The 16,581-nt window shown below is 37.2% G+C and overlaps 1 protein-coding gene across 2 annotated transcripts in view; it reads left to right on the forward strand.

Moving 5' to 3' along the window:
* Positions 1 to 16,581, forward strand: part of CTPS2 (CTP synthase 2) — a 61,190-nt gene that overhangs the window by 5,583 nt on the left and 39,026 nt on the right. For both annotated transcript variants that reach the window (XM_048943457.1, XM_048943465.1), the window contains exons 4-13: positions 196 to 296; positions 2,123 to 2,239; positions 3,581 to 3,664; positions 7,791 to 7,871; positions 9,162 to 9,313; positions 9,547 to 9,679; positions 12,683 to 12,771; positions 13,505 to 13,599; positions 14,919 to 14,981; positions 15,581 to 15,624. In XM_048943457.1, coding sequence (XP_048799414.1) covers positions 196 to 296; positions 2,123 to 2,239; positions 3,581 to 3,664; positions 7,791 to 7,871; positions 9,162 to 9,313; positions 9,547 to 9,679; positions 12,683 to 12,771; positions 13,505 to 13,599; positions 14,919 to 14,981; positions 15,581 to 15,624 — 959 coding nt within the window. The remainder of the gene's footprint in view (positions 1 to 195; positions 297 to 2,122; positions 2,240 to 3,580; positions 3,665 to 7,790; positions 7,872 to 9,161; positions 9,314 to 9,546; positions 9,680 to 12,682; positions 12,772 to 13,504; positions 13,600 to 14,918; positions 14,982 to 15,580; positions 15,625 to 16,581) is intronic.

The following is a 16,581-nucleotide window of genomic DNA, read 5'->3' on the forward strand; positions in this document are numbered from 1 at the left end:
AATCTAGGAAATACAGACATATTTGCGTAATGTAAGACTTCTGGGTTCAAGGAAAGGAGGAATATATTAAAGAAAATGCTTGTTGATTCCATATGACTTTCTGCTCCTTTTTTCCCACTTTTTCTGCACAAAAAAAAGAGTATGTGAGTCTAAAGTTGGATGTGCTTGCCTTACTCCTCCTGCTTTGTCTTGTAGTTGTTCCACACATCACTGATGCGGTTCAGGAATGGGTAATGAATCAGGCAAAAGTTCCTGTGGATGATGACAAAAAAGAGCCACAAATCTGTGTAATCGAGGCAAGTATAAAACCTCTCAGGTGAACACAAAGAGCTAGCTTGTTCTCTCTTTGCTGTTTACTGCTTTAAAAAAAAAAAAAAGGCTGAAGCTTTACAAAGAGCAGTAATACATTTTGTATTCTTGTGTATTCTTGATGATTTGTTTTGAGAACAGTAGGTGTGGCTGTGGTATCTCCACAGGTTTTGTTATCTTGACTAAATCCTGCTGGAACTGAGCTGCTTAAGAGTTGACTAGTTGACTTTATAATGTGGATTATCTATTCAGAGACGCAGATGTTTGACTGAAGCTATGTCCTATAAATGGTATTGAGGAAACTTGTGTAATGTCTGAAATACCTTATGGTCAGTAGGAGAACTTACACAGTTATAGCTATCCGTGTGGCTTCAAATGCTCCATCTTGCTGCTCATGGTCATATTTGCAGGAATATATTTCAACATTATGTAAAGTAGTTTCCTACTTTCTAATTTCATTTTGAAGATCTCTGTGAGCAACTTTGTTAATCACTTAACCATGATGTTCTGCATGATGGATCTAATGAGTTTCACTTACACTTAATAGTGCATGATGACAACCTGGAGAAGTGCGGTCAGTAATTGCTGGGTATTGCTGTTAGGGTTAAAAATACAGGAAAAATTTATACCTTATAATCTGACAGAAGAACATGTTGTAGATTTAATGCCAGAAGCCACCACAATAATCAGCAATGTGATAAACTTTATGACCCAAGACCAAGTTGCTCAGTGTTTCTTACACAGAACAATTTTTCTTAATCAAAATACACTCATTCATGTAGCTGTATTTTTTTAATGATGTGCACAGTGAATAAAACTTTTAATGCAAACATAAAACCAGTAAATACGGAATTTGCACAAGCATGTTAATCAGCAGTGACCTTGTCAGTCTTTGAACTGTCAAACTTTGGACATAGTTTTGTTTCCTCTGTGTAAAGGCTTTTGCACTATAGTGCCAGCCTCATGAAGATATTTTTCTTTAATACTGTAACGATAAAGGTTTGTATTTTTTTTGCCATTGCAAAAGTCTTAAAGCACTAGGCTGAATATATGTATCAAGAACAAATGTAGAAACATTTTCTGGTACTGTGTGAACAAAAATATGCAACTCTGTAGAAAGCCACATGGTGGCACAGAAGGATCGTTCTGAAATAAAGCTACTTCACAGAACTTCTGGGCTAAACTGCTTCACTGAATATTTACTACAGCTCTTTGGGTCTTTAAAAGATATCTAACTCGTGTCTTTGAATTAGGTTTATCATGGAATTAGTGTTGGACTTTGGTTTGGTAGTAAGTATTCAAACTGTTTTCAATTTAAAATATAATTTTCATTGTCCATGTAGGATTTATCAGTATTGGAAAGCTGTTCTAATTGAACAATTGAATTGTGCTAATATAATTATTGTTAGATATTGGTATCTTATTGTTTGTGACTGCTTATTAATCTGGGGGTTAGGAAAATGTGATTTCTCTAAACAGATACTGTCAACTTAGCTATTTATTAACTATTGCTCACCACTTTGAAAATAGTAAAGCATGTATTATTCTGTAGGACTACATATCTCCCTATCTCCCAAACATGGTTGGTGTAAAGTGAGTATAATGGAACTGGAAAACTGTTCCCAGTTTTCACTGGGAAGAAAACACACGATATATGGGAATTCTTTGCAGAGTATGCCTGCAAATTTCATTCACCTTTGCATTCTTTTTAAAACAAAATTCAGATAACTTGTTGAATATGTAAGGGAGAAACTCTTTAAAGAGTATTTTCATTTATCTTCTGCCACTGACCGATTCAAGCTTTCTTTTTCAGCTCGGTGGAACTATTGGAGACATTGAAGGAATGCCATTTGTGGAAGCATTTAGACAATTCCAGTTCAAAGCAAAACGAGAGAACTTCTGTAATATCCATGTTAGTCTAGTACCACAGGTAAATTTTTAAAATTATATGTTTTTAATTATTAGGTAATCTTTACTCTGAATAGAGCTTTGTATTTTTTATTTCTCCGATTAGAAGAGTTTTTGGAAAGGATTAGAGGTTGAGTTATAAAGGCCAAAAGGTGGCTTCTTAATCACAGAAGGCCAGCCTCACTGGGATAAATAAAATCCTTGTTAGAACACTGAAACGCATTCTCACATCAGTAAGGCAATTAAGTTATCAACAAAAACTTAATCAATGCTGATTTGTCTAGAGGCATAAATATGGTTGTGTTTTGCTCTGGAAAGTGCTCATACATTATGATCCTGTTAAGAAAGGCATCCAGCCTCTGTAGGATATTATTTAGGATTCTGTTTGTTAGAACTAATGTTGTAAGGTGATGGAAACCCCAGGTAATGTGGCATTGAACCATACTGGGCTGATCCCTTTTAGTCATTTGACCTATTATGTGATTTTCTTGAAAGAAGACAACTATTGTTTCTGCTGTTAAGCAGAAATAATGTTCTTATCAAATTTGTTGCTGCATTCCTAGATACAGGGAAGAGTGTGCTGGTGATGCTATCCCTGGTACCATGTGATAGCTGCCTGCAGGCTCATCTGGTGCCATGAGCTGACTGAGTTTATGCTGTGGCTAAGTATATCCTGTGCCCAGGAGATTTGAGTGGAATGGAACAGCCTCAAGGCCAGGCTGGATGTGCTGCATAGAACAGTCCTGAATCTGCTCAGGTTAACTACTGTATGGAGCACCAACTTTTTGGTATGCGGTGATATTCCAGTCAGGACCACTACAACTTGTAGTACAGAGCTGAAAGTATTTTACATTCAGACTAAATTTTACTTCAGAAGGTTTTCTTCAGCAATTTCACTGGGGAATTTTTGGTAATGAAAGGTTGATAATGTTGATGTGATTGTGCTTTGTATAGTTAAAAAGATACTAACCACTGCAACTAATATTCAAGTAGTACACAGAATTGAACTTCCTACTACATCTGATTATTTCTGAGCACTTAAGGGTTTATGCTGTTGGATGTTTTCCATTTATTAGCAAAACCCAAGAAAGATTCTTTTCTTATCCAAGTCAATTATGTTGAAACTTTTCCTTTGAAAGAACAAGACAAAGTAAACCTGACTTGGTTATGTGTTTCTTCCCAGAATTTTTGATGTGTGTAATAACTATGGTGCAGTTTCTGTTTCTATCTTGTCATAGCTCTGTTTCAATATGCTTACTTCCTGCAAGTATTATTACCTGCAATTAATTTTCTCTTTTACCTGACAGCTTCTATGTTAATATAGTTTAAATGCTATTTGAGCTTTCAAAATATGTCCTTCTAGCCTAATGCCACTGGTGAACAGAAGACAAAGCCAACGCAGAACAGTGTTCGAGCACTGAGAGGCTTAGGCTTGTCTCCAGATTTGGTGAGTTCAGAAGTCAATAAATACAGATTTGTATTTACACGTTGCCTTAGAAGTATCTGTATGCAACAAGTGGTCAAAAAATGAGCCTTAGTCTCCTATGAGAGATGAGGATTTTAGAAGAAAAGCAACATATTGACTGTACTACTTCACTAAATTAAATTGCTTGAATTTGCTCGAAGATAACACAATCCAGTAATTTTTAGCAAATGTGGGGGCTTCTAGCAGTGTTCTTTGTCCAAAGGTATCATTGCAGCAAAACTGTTCTGCAATGCTTAAAAATAATCTAAAGTTCAGATGTATCAGCTCATTTTATGGGAAGACCTAGAATACTAAAACCTTCTACCATTCTTTCACAAATTTATTTTTATACAAGATTAAGGGAAAGCAATCCTACCTGTGAAGTCCACCACTTAGAAATGTTGCTGTTTGGAAATTGGTGATCCTTCAAAGTAAGGTTGCTCAATTACTTTCTTTTGTTGAACTAATATCACATATTATAGACAAGGCAAAGCCAGCAATTTCCACCTCATGTGAGTTGTTAGCTGATGATAAATGTTAACTTCCATTCTCTCCCCTAAGTTCTCTAGTATTGAGTATGTGCTTAATGCCCAGATTTACCAGTGTTTGTCTCACTGGCACTTTACCTAAGGAGCAGAGAAGGGATGTAAGTTAATTACAGCTCCCTGTGGCAATTCCTGTCTTCCACTAAGGGATGTTTATCTGCTTGTACAAGTATTGCTTGCAATGAAGTGTTGCAGGGCAGTGCACCTTCAAATGCCAATACAGCCCCAGTTCAAACTTAGACTTCTTAGTTTTCTGAGACAGCTGAAGGCAATGCATTTCTAGTTCTTCAGAACAGAAGAGATTCTGTTCTTTTATGTGAGGCTGCCTAAGTCAAAGAATATTTTCTGTACTTGATTCTCAAAGTCACTGAGCACTTTTCTTATGAAATCCACTGGGAGAAAAGGCTTCCTACCTGGCCTGTCTCAAGAAATGAAAGAGTAGTGAGACTAGTCACTGATTCAGTATATTTGTATACTCACAAAGAAGTGATTTTTGAAAGGATAGTTGCACAAATCAGTTATGTTTGTGTATTATGTTTCTTTCTATGATTTCTGTGATAAACTCTTTTGCAAGAATTTATTTTGGCATATGTCCTTTTTTAGTGTCTGGACATTTTAAGGGCCTCATCTTGTTGGTACTTTCCATGGAAGAGTGCAACCACATGAATTAGTGACAGAGGTATAGTGGGAATAGATGTCATTTAAAAAAAAAGAAAGAAAGAAAAACCTTAGTGGCACAATTTGCCACATCGAGTGGGGGGGAAAAAAAGAGATGTATAAGTTTCTTTTTTCTACCCCTTTTCACAATTTTTGAAATGTAGAGTTTTCTTCAGGACTGGCCCTTGTTGAACAGGCTTATTTTGCAAATAGCTGCTTGAAGTATCCAAAGCAGAAACAAATAGGCAAACTAATGATTAAACAGTATGGGCAGTTGAGTTCACTTGGTCTCGTGTAATGCTTGGCCCAGATTTTAATTCATTTGCTAATACAACACTGCAAATGAGAACAGTCAATCTGCCCCACACTAGCCTCAACTTTTTTTTTTTTTTTTAATAAAAGCACTGTTTTACACTTGTAATTTTCTAATTACAAGGGAAAAAAAGTTCTGTATCAGTATCTGCTATTAAGTTCTGATGCAGGGCAACTTTATGTTGATAACATCGTTTTCCCATTAAGTTACAAAGTTACACGCTTACTTTGTTTTCCCTCAAAATTTCAAGAAGTGCCAACCAGCATTCTTACTGTTGGAAGATAAATATGAAGTATTTATTCAGTTGCAACAGGTAACCTGTCTTCATCGTGAGAATATTTTGATACTTGTCATGTGAACAGCAATTCATGAGGCCACTGATAATCTTTACATTATTAGCTGTAATTGCGTTTGTAATGTAGGCACTGTTTTCAGATAGCTGTATTTGTATTGGATAGGAGAGAGCGTGGACTTATTTACATTCATTTTCTTATCTTATTGCATGAGAAGACTTAGCATTTTATCAGCAAATGTGTTTTTAACTACGCATTCAATTGTTTTTTATAAATAAGATGTTTGAAGGCTGTGTTAGGTAGCTTAAAACACCTCTCACTGGGTAACTAGTATGTTTGTAGAGGGAATGAATGTGCAGCACTGCTCAACATTCTGAGCTTTGAGGGCTGAAGTTCAAAATGCCTCTGTATACGTATGCGTACTTGTAGTATGGAAAGCTGGGTGTGATTTTTTTTTTTTTTTTTAATAGGCCTTTATGATAACTGCCTGTGCCTCCTTTTATGTTTTGCAAATTTTTTTTGTTTCCCAAATTAATTTTAAAAACTTGTTATGTATGTGTGGAATCAAAGGGAAGTAGGTTACTTGAGTCACTTCTACATATCTCCTTGTCTGGAGCAGTACAGGGGTTGGCAGCAGCACAGTGCATTTGTTTCGTTTTTGCCTTGTTGCTCTGGTTAAGGATCGAAGCACAGCCAATGCCTATTGGCTGTGTCAGTAAGCTGTCAGAAGAAAACGTGTATAGCTGCTCTCTTTTTCTTGGTGATACTTGAAAAGTGGCAGTCAGGAGGGCTTCCTTCATAAGCTATATGGCCAGGCTGCCTTGTGTTAGCTGCAGGTAACAGCAGCTTCCCTGTGTGAGACCATAGGGACCTGTGCTGGTCTCAGCTGTCTGCATAAAAGAGCCTTTCTGTTCTCCTTGGGGGGTACCAAGAGCTTAATGAACACACTGTGACTGCAGTTTTCATGTTGCTGTGTCTTGAAAGCTGATGGTATGTTTGTCCATGCTGTCCTATTTGATTGAATTGTACCCATTGTCTTGTTTGTATTATTATTTGAGATGCATCTCAGCCGCTGTTACTGCAGTTTTGTTTTCATGCTGTTTCTGACATTTTTTTTTTTAAATTTCTGTGACTTGAACATTGAAGTTTGTCCCAGGAAGGAAGTCAGATTCCCAAGAGGATTTAATCGTGCACTTGTGCAATCAAGATTTATGAGAAAAGTTTTCAAACAGAATTAAATTTTTCAATATAAGCTATACTTAGTTGAGAATGTATGAATTGTTGCATTCATTTTGATTTTAAATTTTTATAAGACTTAAGCAAACATTTTCCCTTAAATTTGCCCTTTATTTTCTTTATTCTAGAAGTTTTTGCAAGGGTAAGAGAAATTATTTTAGGCTTCATCAATATCAGTGTAGCTAAACTGCATTTCAGCAATGGGATTGAAGAACATCTAGTTTCTGAACAAAAGAAGAGGTTAATGGGTTAAGTAGTTGTGTATACTAGAAAGATGGGGAATTAAACTTTTAACAGTATCGTTGTACTTGGTTATACTTCAAGGATTCAAAATAATTTGAGGTAGGTTAAATTATCAATAGGAACATTCAGAGAGAAGTTGTACACTTTAATTGCCTGATGTTCAATAATGAAAATAAAACATCTCTTCCAACAAATAGCAAAACACCCATTTATTTTCTTTGTTGGAAAAAAAAAAATCATTTTTTTCCAAAATCCCAGAGTTTGTTATGTTTCAGCATAATAATAGCACCTGAAAGGAAAAAAAAAACACAAACAAAACAACAAACAAACAACCCACAATGTTAAGAAACAGTTTTCTATTTTTCAGCCTTCTTTTTACTGTTATGTACAAATTAAGAACTACAAAAAAGATACTGAAATGATAGAAAACACGCATGTAGACCAAGTATTCTTGCTATGAACTTAGCTAGTAAGAATATTTCTTTTCAGTGTGTTATTTATACTTACAGACCTGCTTCACTTTATCTAAGGAATATTACAAATAGTTACAAGCGAGAAGAAAACAAAATACATTCAGAAGGTGACAAAGATTAATAAAAACGGGTCAGTATGGGCAGGTTAACTGAATACTTTTGCCTTGCTAGAAGATGTTTGTGAGCTGTGATATTTTGTACAACTCCAAAAGAGTGCAGAAAGATAAAGTGCATTTGCTTGTGCTGTGCTTCCAAAGGAAGTGAACTTCTTCATGAACAGTACTGAGAGTCTTCTATTGTTTCTTTTCTGGGGAAAGATTTAAGATATTTTTTCTTCTGCTATGACAGATTGTCTGCAGAAGTGCAAAACCTATAGAAATGGCAGTGAAGGAAAAGATCTCCATGTTCTGCCATGTGGAGCCTGAACAGGTCAGTACTTCAGTTATTGTTAGTTATATATGTGGGAAAGCATATGAAAACATCCATGCCTTTCAGTTTTCCACTTCAGATTATTTCATTACATTATAGTTGTTTTCCTGACTTTTTCTTGCTTTTATGTACACTTCACCACTTAAGAATATCAAAAGTTTATATGCTACTTTTCATATATTGAACAGTCATTAACAATTTTAATGCATGTTATATTTGGAATAATTACTGAATAGCCTGTGGGGAAAAAAAAAGTTAATAAAAGGAGTAGATTTTGAATATATAGTTCTTTCACTATATGTTGTCATGAAAACTCTGCAGTCTCATGCAATAACCAGTGCTGTAACTGTGGTTGGTTATTGTACATAAACCATCTGAAATGCTTAGAATAATGGATAAACAAAGCCAGCCCTAAAGCTAGGGATTTTTTCATGTCCAGAGATCATCACAGCTCCTTGAATATGGAGGCAGGCTGAGAGAGTTGGGGTTGTTCAGCCTGGAGAAAAGAATGCTTTTGGGAACCTTATAATGGCCTTACAGTACCTAAAAGGGGTTTTAAAAAAAATGGGGAGGGACTCTTTATTGGGTAGTGTGGTGATAGGACAAGGGGGAATGTTTTTAAACTAAAATAAGGGAGATTTGGGTTGCTTATTAGAAGGAAGCGCTGGAACAGGTTGCCCAGAGAGGCTGTGGATGCCCCATCTCTGGAGGTGTTCAAAGCCACATTGGGTCTTTGGGCAAGCTGGTCTTCTGGAAGGTGTTTCTGCTCATACCAGGGGGTTTGAAACAAGATGATATTTAATGTCCCTTCCAATCGAAGCTATTCTGAGATTCTTTGATTGTAGTTAAAGCTAAGGGATGGAAAGGGGGAGAAGGTCATAGTTTTGGCATCTGACTTCTCAGCTAACAAGTATGTGAGATGAAATCCTGCTTTCCTGGAAATAGGTAAACATCTGCCTACTTACAGGAAGTGGTGGAAGAAGTTGCTTGTGTATGTATCTTGTCATACCCATTAAACTTTATCTTTACTTTATCTTAACTCAGGAGTTTTTTCAGTTTCATTTTTCTGATTCTCTGTCCATCCTGCAGGGGTGAGTGAGTGAGTGACTGTGTGGCACTCAGCTGCCTGTTGGAGTTCGACAACTGCCCTGCTCACTCAAAAGAAACTTATTTAAAAAGTAGAATATATGCAGAATATGGAATGCACATAGTATGCAAAAATAGAATGTGTATTTACTATGAGAAATATTTAGGTAAGTATGTATATTGTGCTTTTCTTTTTTTCTTCAGGTGATATTTATCCATGATGTTTCTTCCACTTACCGAGTACCAATTCTGTTGGAGGAGCAAGGCATCATGAAGTATTTTAAACAGAGGTTGAATTTACCCATTGATGACCAGCCAAGTGATCTTTTAATGAAATGGAAGAAAATGGCTGACAGGTATGCTGACTCCTGCTGTTCTTTTGGGAGGTGTTGGAATTCAGGTTAGGTTTTACCTGACCTGGAACAGCCAAACTGCACTGGGGTCAGTAGCATGTTGCTGCTGCAACACCTGTGGAAACTCTGGGTTTAGAAACATTGATATTTTAGGGATTTTAAAAGATGCTTTATAAAGTTTAAGAAAAATGAAACGTGAAAATGGATATAATAATCCAAAAACTTGTTTTTGTCAGATATGAAAGGTTGCTGAAGGTGTGTTCCATAGCTCTCGTTGGCAAGTACACAAAACTAAGTGATTGCTATGCATCTGTTTTCAAGGCTCTGGAACACTCTGCACTGGCGATTAATCACAAACTGGATTTAATGGTGAGGATCTCTGGATTTTGCTTTCAGGAATATTTTGAATATACATTACGAACTGCCATCATGTCAAGCAGCTTTTATTCAGATGAAAATTAGAAAATGAATCATGAATAAATACAGATTGGCTAAACAGTTTTTTTTTTTTAATGCAGCATTTAGAAATGTAATTGTTTTATTAGGAACTAAACTTACCTGAAAATATTATTGATAATCCCACACTGGATCTGATTATTTGATTTACTTTCAAGGTTAGGTTTCATTTGTTATGGGACTGCTTATTGTGTTAGTGAGATTAGCTTAAGAAAGACAAGATAATAGACAAATTAAAAAGCTATTTATTTTCTTATTAAAATCTGCTGTGAGGATCCTTGTATAAGGATTGAATTTGTCGTCTTAAAATAAGAATAGAAAGTTGAATGACACAGAGAAATTGCTGTTGGCTTTGTTACTGCTGTTAACTATCCATTTCTATTCTAGGGCTTTGATGCTAGGGGTGGAAAGGTCTGGGGCAGAGAAGCGGTGTGGAAGTGTATATTGGTCATTATGAATGGGTGCAGAGGATACTTTGGCAACTTGCAATAGCAAAGTAGTAGTAAATAGTCACAAAGTATCAGCATCAAAATGCTGGTTTAGTGTGATTTCAGGAAGAGGTATTAGGTAGATCAATCAAAGTGGGCAGTTGAAGAAGCCCTACAGAAAAAAATTTCAAAGAATGAAGTGTGTTAATGTATTTCCTAGGGAGGCAGAAAGAGATATTTCTTACCAACAGAAGAAACTGAGAAAAACAAATTGTTTAATGCCTTTGTTAATTATATGAAAGATGAGATGGAGTGCACCTGAGCAAGTCTGAGGATGATACTAAATTAAGGGGAGCTCTTTGTATGGTGGCTGTTACTCTGAGGGACCTTAACAAGCTGTGGGAATGGGCTGACAGGATCTGATGTTAGAATCATAGAATTGTTCAGGTTGGAAAAGACCTTAAAGATTGTCAGACTTGATGGTTAGGTTGCATAACCTTACTACACTAGTTCTGACAACACTCTGCTAAATTGTGTTGTGAAATTGAACAGGGGAAAATGCTAGTCCTGCATCTGACATTGAGTAACCTCATTAGTATTGCAGGATGCAGCATGACTGACTAACAAGTAGCTTGTGGAGAGGTATTTGGAGTTGCAAGTAGATGGTGAGTTGAGTGTGAGCCAGCAATGTGCCATTGCTTTGAAAAAGGCCTCCAACATCCTGCACAACACTGTGGTAGTAAGTGGCATCACATGATGAGGGTAGCTGAGGGTAATCGCTGTTCAGCACTTTTAAGACTGTGTATGAGGGGTGGTATTCAGTTTTCTTCTCCCCAGTACAGGCTATGTACTGACATAATGATTGAGTCTGAAGTCGGGCAACAAAGATCAGAGGGCTGAAGTGCACATGTATGAAGAGAGCAGAGTAAGTTTCTTCAATCTGAAGAAAAGAAAGCTTGGGGGAAATCTTATTGCTGTCTGTATCCAAGAGAGTGAAGAGAAGATGAAGTCAGGCTCATTCCAGAAGTGTGCAGTAGAAGGTTGAGAGAATGTAACAAGTGTTGACTTAATTTAAAAAAAAAAAAAAAAAAAAAAAAAAAATTCATTGTGAAAGCAGTCAAACCCTGAAACAGTGTGCCCAAAGTGGTTGTGAGGTCTCCATCCCTGGAGAATTATGCCTAGTTTTGCAGGTACATGGTTAACAAGGCTTACTTGCATCTAAAGCTGAGTTCAGAGGAGCTTTTCCATTAACAAGCAAGGGAATAACTGATTGCTAAAACTTATTCCAGCTTGGTGCTGAAGTGTGCTAGCTGACAAGGATTCCTGTTGTATTTGTCTGCATGCATCAACTTTTTTTCCTCATCAGAAAGTTCTCTATATAAACCTGTGTTCCAAAGGAACTTCTGAATATTGTATGTGGGATCCTGCACGCAACATAATATCTGACATATGTGAATGATAAAATGTTGATGCTGCTTGAACGTGCTGCTTCTCTATGCTTGGCAGGGAATCTACAATTAACTTTAATTGTAATTAGTTTTTTTCCTCAATTTCCCAGTGTGTTAAAGCATCCTTTCAGTTTGTCTTCATGTACCAGTGCAAAATAGCAAGGCCTGTAGTAATTATTTTTCTGTTGTGTTTTTGATGCTTTTTGAAGAATGGAAAAAGGAGAAATATTAGCTAGGAGGCAACTCTATCTGGAAAATCATAGGCCAATCTTTATATCTGTTTAATTTCTTTACAAACAAATGAATACTGTCACTTCAGATAATCTAATTCTTAGTGTGTGGCCACTACAGCAGGATGCTACTAACTATGCTATTTTCAGAAAGACTGTTAAAACCATGAATCAAACTCTGATATTTTGTGACTCTAATGCAGTATATAACTGCCCCAGTCATTTACTCTAGTGATGCCTCAGGAGCCATGCTTACTAGTGGCAGTATTGATTCTAATGTAATATCTCTGGTAAGACATAAACAGTGAGCCTGGCTTGCTCTCTGCAGTTCATGCTTTCAAGTCAACTCACATGAGTGTCCTTCTGACAGGCTAGACAATGCAAGCTTATCCAGTCTTAAAGATTAGATAAGCAGTGGCACCCAAAAGCTAGTAAAATAAGCATCCTAGTTGCATCTCATTTGGATGTCAGTACAAGGTCAGCCCCAGCCCTCGATTGGTGCCCAGATTTCCATAGAAACTAAAGCTGGGTACGTGGCTGTTGAGCACTGTAGCAAGTCTGTGTACCTGGAGGGCAGGAAAACAAGGACTGGAGGCGAGCAGAGCTCTGGAGCTGATGTGCAAAGAAAGGAGCATGGGGTGCAGCAAGTAGAGCAAACATTGAGTCTTCACTGTAGTTGCTGTATTCTACTGAGAAATTCACCTGAAGCTCTTAGTAGTTGTGTCATGTAGAAGTTGCTTATATAGTATGTTCTGCTTTCTCTGTGGAAGAAAATACTATTGTATTATGTTTTTTTGTTTTTCTCCTTAGTATATAGACTCAACAGAACTTGAACGTTCTACAGAAGCGGAGAACTCGGTGAAATACCATCAGGCATGGCACAAGCTGTGCAAAGCAGAGTGAGTGTTTTGTATCTTGAATGTGGTATTTACTTAATGTGATGAAAACTATTTCAGTGAATCACTTCTCAGTGTATCCAAACTTTTGTTTCTTACGGAATGGGACAGCCTTGCATGACTGGTGTCAAGACAGTGAAACATAACAAATTGCGGAATTGCCCTGCATCCTCAAACTCTGTTTTAATCTCTTTAGACAAATTGCAGTTGTTAGTTGCTTTGGATAGCTAGTCAAAATAGTTTCCTTAAAGAACAGGTCTGTTTGTCAGTGACTTTAGTCGGTGGACATGGATCACAGTGAAAGGTGGAGAAAAGCTTAGTAAATGCTTGTGCCACTCTGAAAACCTTTTTGATATGAATTGTTGTTGGGCTTTCAATTTTATTTGTAAGGACATGTAACTTGTTGTTTAGATGCGTTTATTTTTTCAGTTTTATTCAGTAGTCATTGAGTTTTGGTCTTAAGATTCTGCAGTGGTGAATAAACATATTCACTTAGTGAGTACACTGCTAATAGCTGTAGAAAGCAGTGAGAACTTCACTGTGTAGTAAAGAGTCAGGTGAGAATTCACATGGATAGATAAGACAAATCCCCACATTTAAATTCTGCATGGTAGTAGGACACATCTTTTGTGCACTGTTTTTGTTCTTTTGTAATGAAAAGTCCATACAATCTGAGAGACTTATTTTGGTGACTTGATTGTATTTGTTAGATGCTTTATGTATGCTGTCATTACAGTGGCATTCTCGTCCCAGGAGGGTTTGGAATTAGGGGAACAGAAGGCAAACTCCAAGCTATCTCCTGGGCAAGAACAAAGAAAAAACCTTTCCTCGGTAAGATCATTAGTGTCAGTAATTGTGTTTTGGAGGTGTAGAGAAGGCTAATTTGATATTTTAAAAAAGTAGTCTTCCCAACCTGCTAGAACAGGTGCGTGGACATCTACTATGTTGTTAGTAAGTAAAAAGAAGAATACTGTCAATTGAATACTAATAAAGGATTCTGTCTTAAGATTGATTGTATGTATGCTGTTTGCATCATATGCCTTATAAATTATGCCTAGGGTCATAGTTATGTACTCCAGCTGCTATGTAAGGAAGGAAGCAAAAGGCCTTTCCTACCTTTGCATTCCAAAGGCTTTATTTGCTTTATTCACATTTTGCATGGAGGTTCTGTGTACCTCAATGTCACAAAATCACAGAATGGCCAGGCTTGGAAGGGACCTCAAGGATCATGAAGCTCCAACCCCCCACCACATGCAGGGCCAACAACCTCCACATTCAACACTAGACCAGGCTGCCCAGGGCCCCATCCAATCTGGCCTTGAACACCTCCAGGGATGGACAGGGCATCCACAACCTCTCTGGGCAGCCTGTTCCAGCACCTCACCACTCCCTCTGTAAAGAACTTCCCCCTGACATCCAACCTAAATCTTCCCTCCCTCAACTCCTCCCCTCGGCCTGCAGTTATCTACCCTTTCAAAGAGTTGATTCCCCTCCTGTTTGTAGGCTCCCTTTAGGTACTGAAAGGCTGCAATGAGGTCACCCCACTGCCTTCTTTTCTCCAGGCTGAACAAGCCCAGCTCCCTCAGCCTGTCTTTATAGGAGAGGTGCTCCAGTCCCCTGAGTGTGAAATCAGTATTGTACTTACTAATCAGTGTGCAGAAAACAAGTGTCTTTGGAGATGTGCAGTATTAATTTTTATTGATTTGTCTGATATCTTATTGTAACAATTCTTGAAAGTTCCATATGGCCTGTCAGCTAAATGCTCTGTGTGTGAATCCCTGGAGCTTTGGTCCTCACTCTAGATTTGGTACAATTCTATAAGTAACAGTGGCTATTTGGCTATTTGCTAAAATAAAATTAGATTTTGGACGCTTTCAGCTTTTGTTTCTTTGCATTAATTATTTGAGAAGATGGGAGGAAAAAAAAAAAGGAACAATTTTTGAAAGAGTTTAAGCGTGATTGTTTCACACGTATTCACAGTCCTCCAAGTCTGAAGAGTTTGACATTTTTGTTCTAGCTTTCTGGTAAGTCTGTGAGTATACACAAGGTTTCTGAACAGTCTTATTAAGATGGAACAGTAAGTACTTTATCTGCCCTGTTCTTTCTGCTGTTAAAGTCTGGTTTTTTTTTGTTGTTGTTCTGTCTTTTAGGAGTTTGCCTGGGAATGCAATTAGCGGTTGTGGAATTTGCAAGAAACTGTTTAAATTGGAAAGGTGAGCTCAGAATGCTGGTGTGGATGTGGTTTGCTCAGATGGAGTTTTATTCTATACATGAAATATTTATCTATTTTTAGGTAGATCCTAGGATTATCCTTCAAAATGGTTATGTTGCGAGAGCTAAGCACCCTGTGTACAAAGGAGCAGGAACTCCTGTTATGCAGATTGCCTGTAACTTGCTTCCTGACTTAAGCACATTTTCTGCAATACTCTTGTTGCTCACCTTTGTGAACATTCTTGCTGGAGTGTACAGGTGTGGTCAAGAGTTAAAATGTGAAATTAGGCCTTGCTTGTTTTTGCATACTTTGTTGGAGTTGCTAAATTAATACCCATTGCAGCAGTAATTTGAAGAGGTTTACTTCACCAGTGAACTGCTACCACTAAAAATGGAGATGAAGAAAGTTTGGGAATTGGGAAATGTAGTGTGTGTGACTGAGGTCACAGGAGAGTGCTTCCAAAGGAGTACAATATGTCTTTCAGCAGGCAAGACTGAAGTGGAGATGCAGACAAGTAGAAAAATGTCACAGAACTGCTCTTATGAGTCTGCAGTGCTTGTAGAACAATGGTGATGTATGTTTTTGAACTTTTTTTTTTAGATGCAAATTCTACAGAATTTGACCCAGACACAAAAAACCCTGTTGTAAGTACTGATATTTCTCCTGTGTGTGTTTTGTGTTAGAAATAAGTGAACCCTGTGGAAGTTACAGTTGATCTGTTACCTGAAGTGATGTCCATTGTCTTTATTCATGTTTACTTATATAGGCATTTTATTTTTGGATAGTTCCTTGCCTTCACCTGCTCACTTCCGTAATTTGCCACGACAGTATTTTATTATTAAGTTTTTAGTAGTTTCCTTAGCTGTAACAAATGCTGGTAGTAGACAACAACACTAGTTTTACTGGAGAATAAAATGTAAAGAGAAGCTGGAAAGTGTAGAGCAAAGCCATTAAAATATAAACTTACACAGGAAGAGTTAAAAACAAAGCTGTTGAAAAATTTTTTTCTTTATCTGGGTACTGGAAATAGGCACTCGTTATTGCTGACCCCACCCCCAATGTACATTCATCTCAAGGTTCTTCTTTTCAGAAAAATTCAGTGCTGTAGGTAAGCCAGGGCTCTCAGTATGGGATGCCAATGGTAGTATTTTGGGATAGAGTTCCTCTGGGTGTATGTTCTAGATTGGGAGAATGTACTATCACATTATCCATAACAATAAAACTTAAAATGGGTCAGTAGGGACGGGCTTGTAAAAGTGAAATAGGACAGATACGAACACGTGGAAAATGAAGTAGTACCTTTGTGTAAGATCCTTTAGTGATGAATTAAGTGCATTGCTTGTGATACAGAAACATAGCTTATCAACTTCCTTCAAAAGAGCTTTATTGGGATTTTAAAGTAAAATACTTTTTCACATCTACTTCATCTACAACATGCGAATGGGTGTTTTTAGAAGTGTTTTACCTGTTTGTCATTGTTTACATATATAGAAGAGATAATCCAGTCTGAGCTTTTGAACTTAACTTGAGATGGCAACAATTTCATTAATTGTGAGATTTTCCGCCTTCCTGAAAGTATGAGAAGACATACTTTTTCACTG

The sequence above is a fragment of the Lagopus muta genome, chromosome 1 (assembly GCF_023343835.1).
Source record: "Lagopus muta isolate bLagMut1 chromosome 1, bLagMut1 primary, whole genome shotgun sequence".
In the NCBI taxonomy this organism is placed as follows: domain Eukaryota; kingdom Metazoa; phylum Chordata; class Aves; order Galliformes; family Phasianidae; genus Lagopus; species Lagopus muta.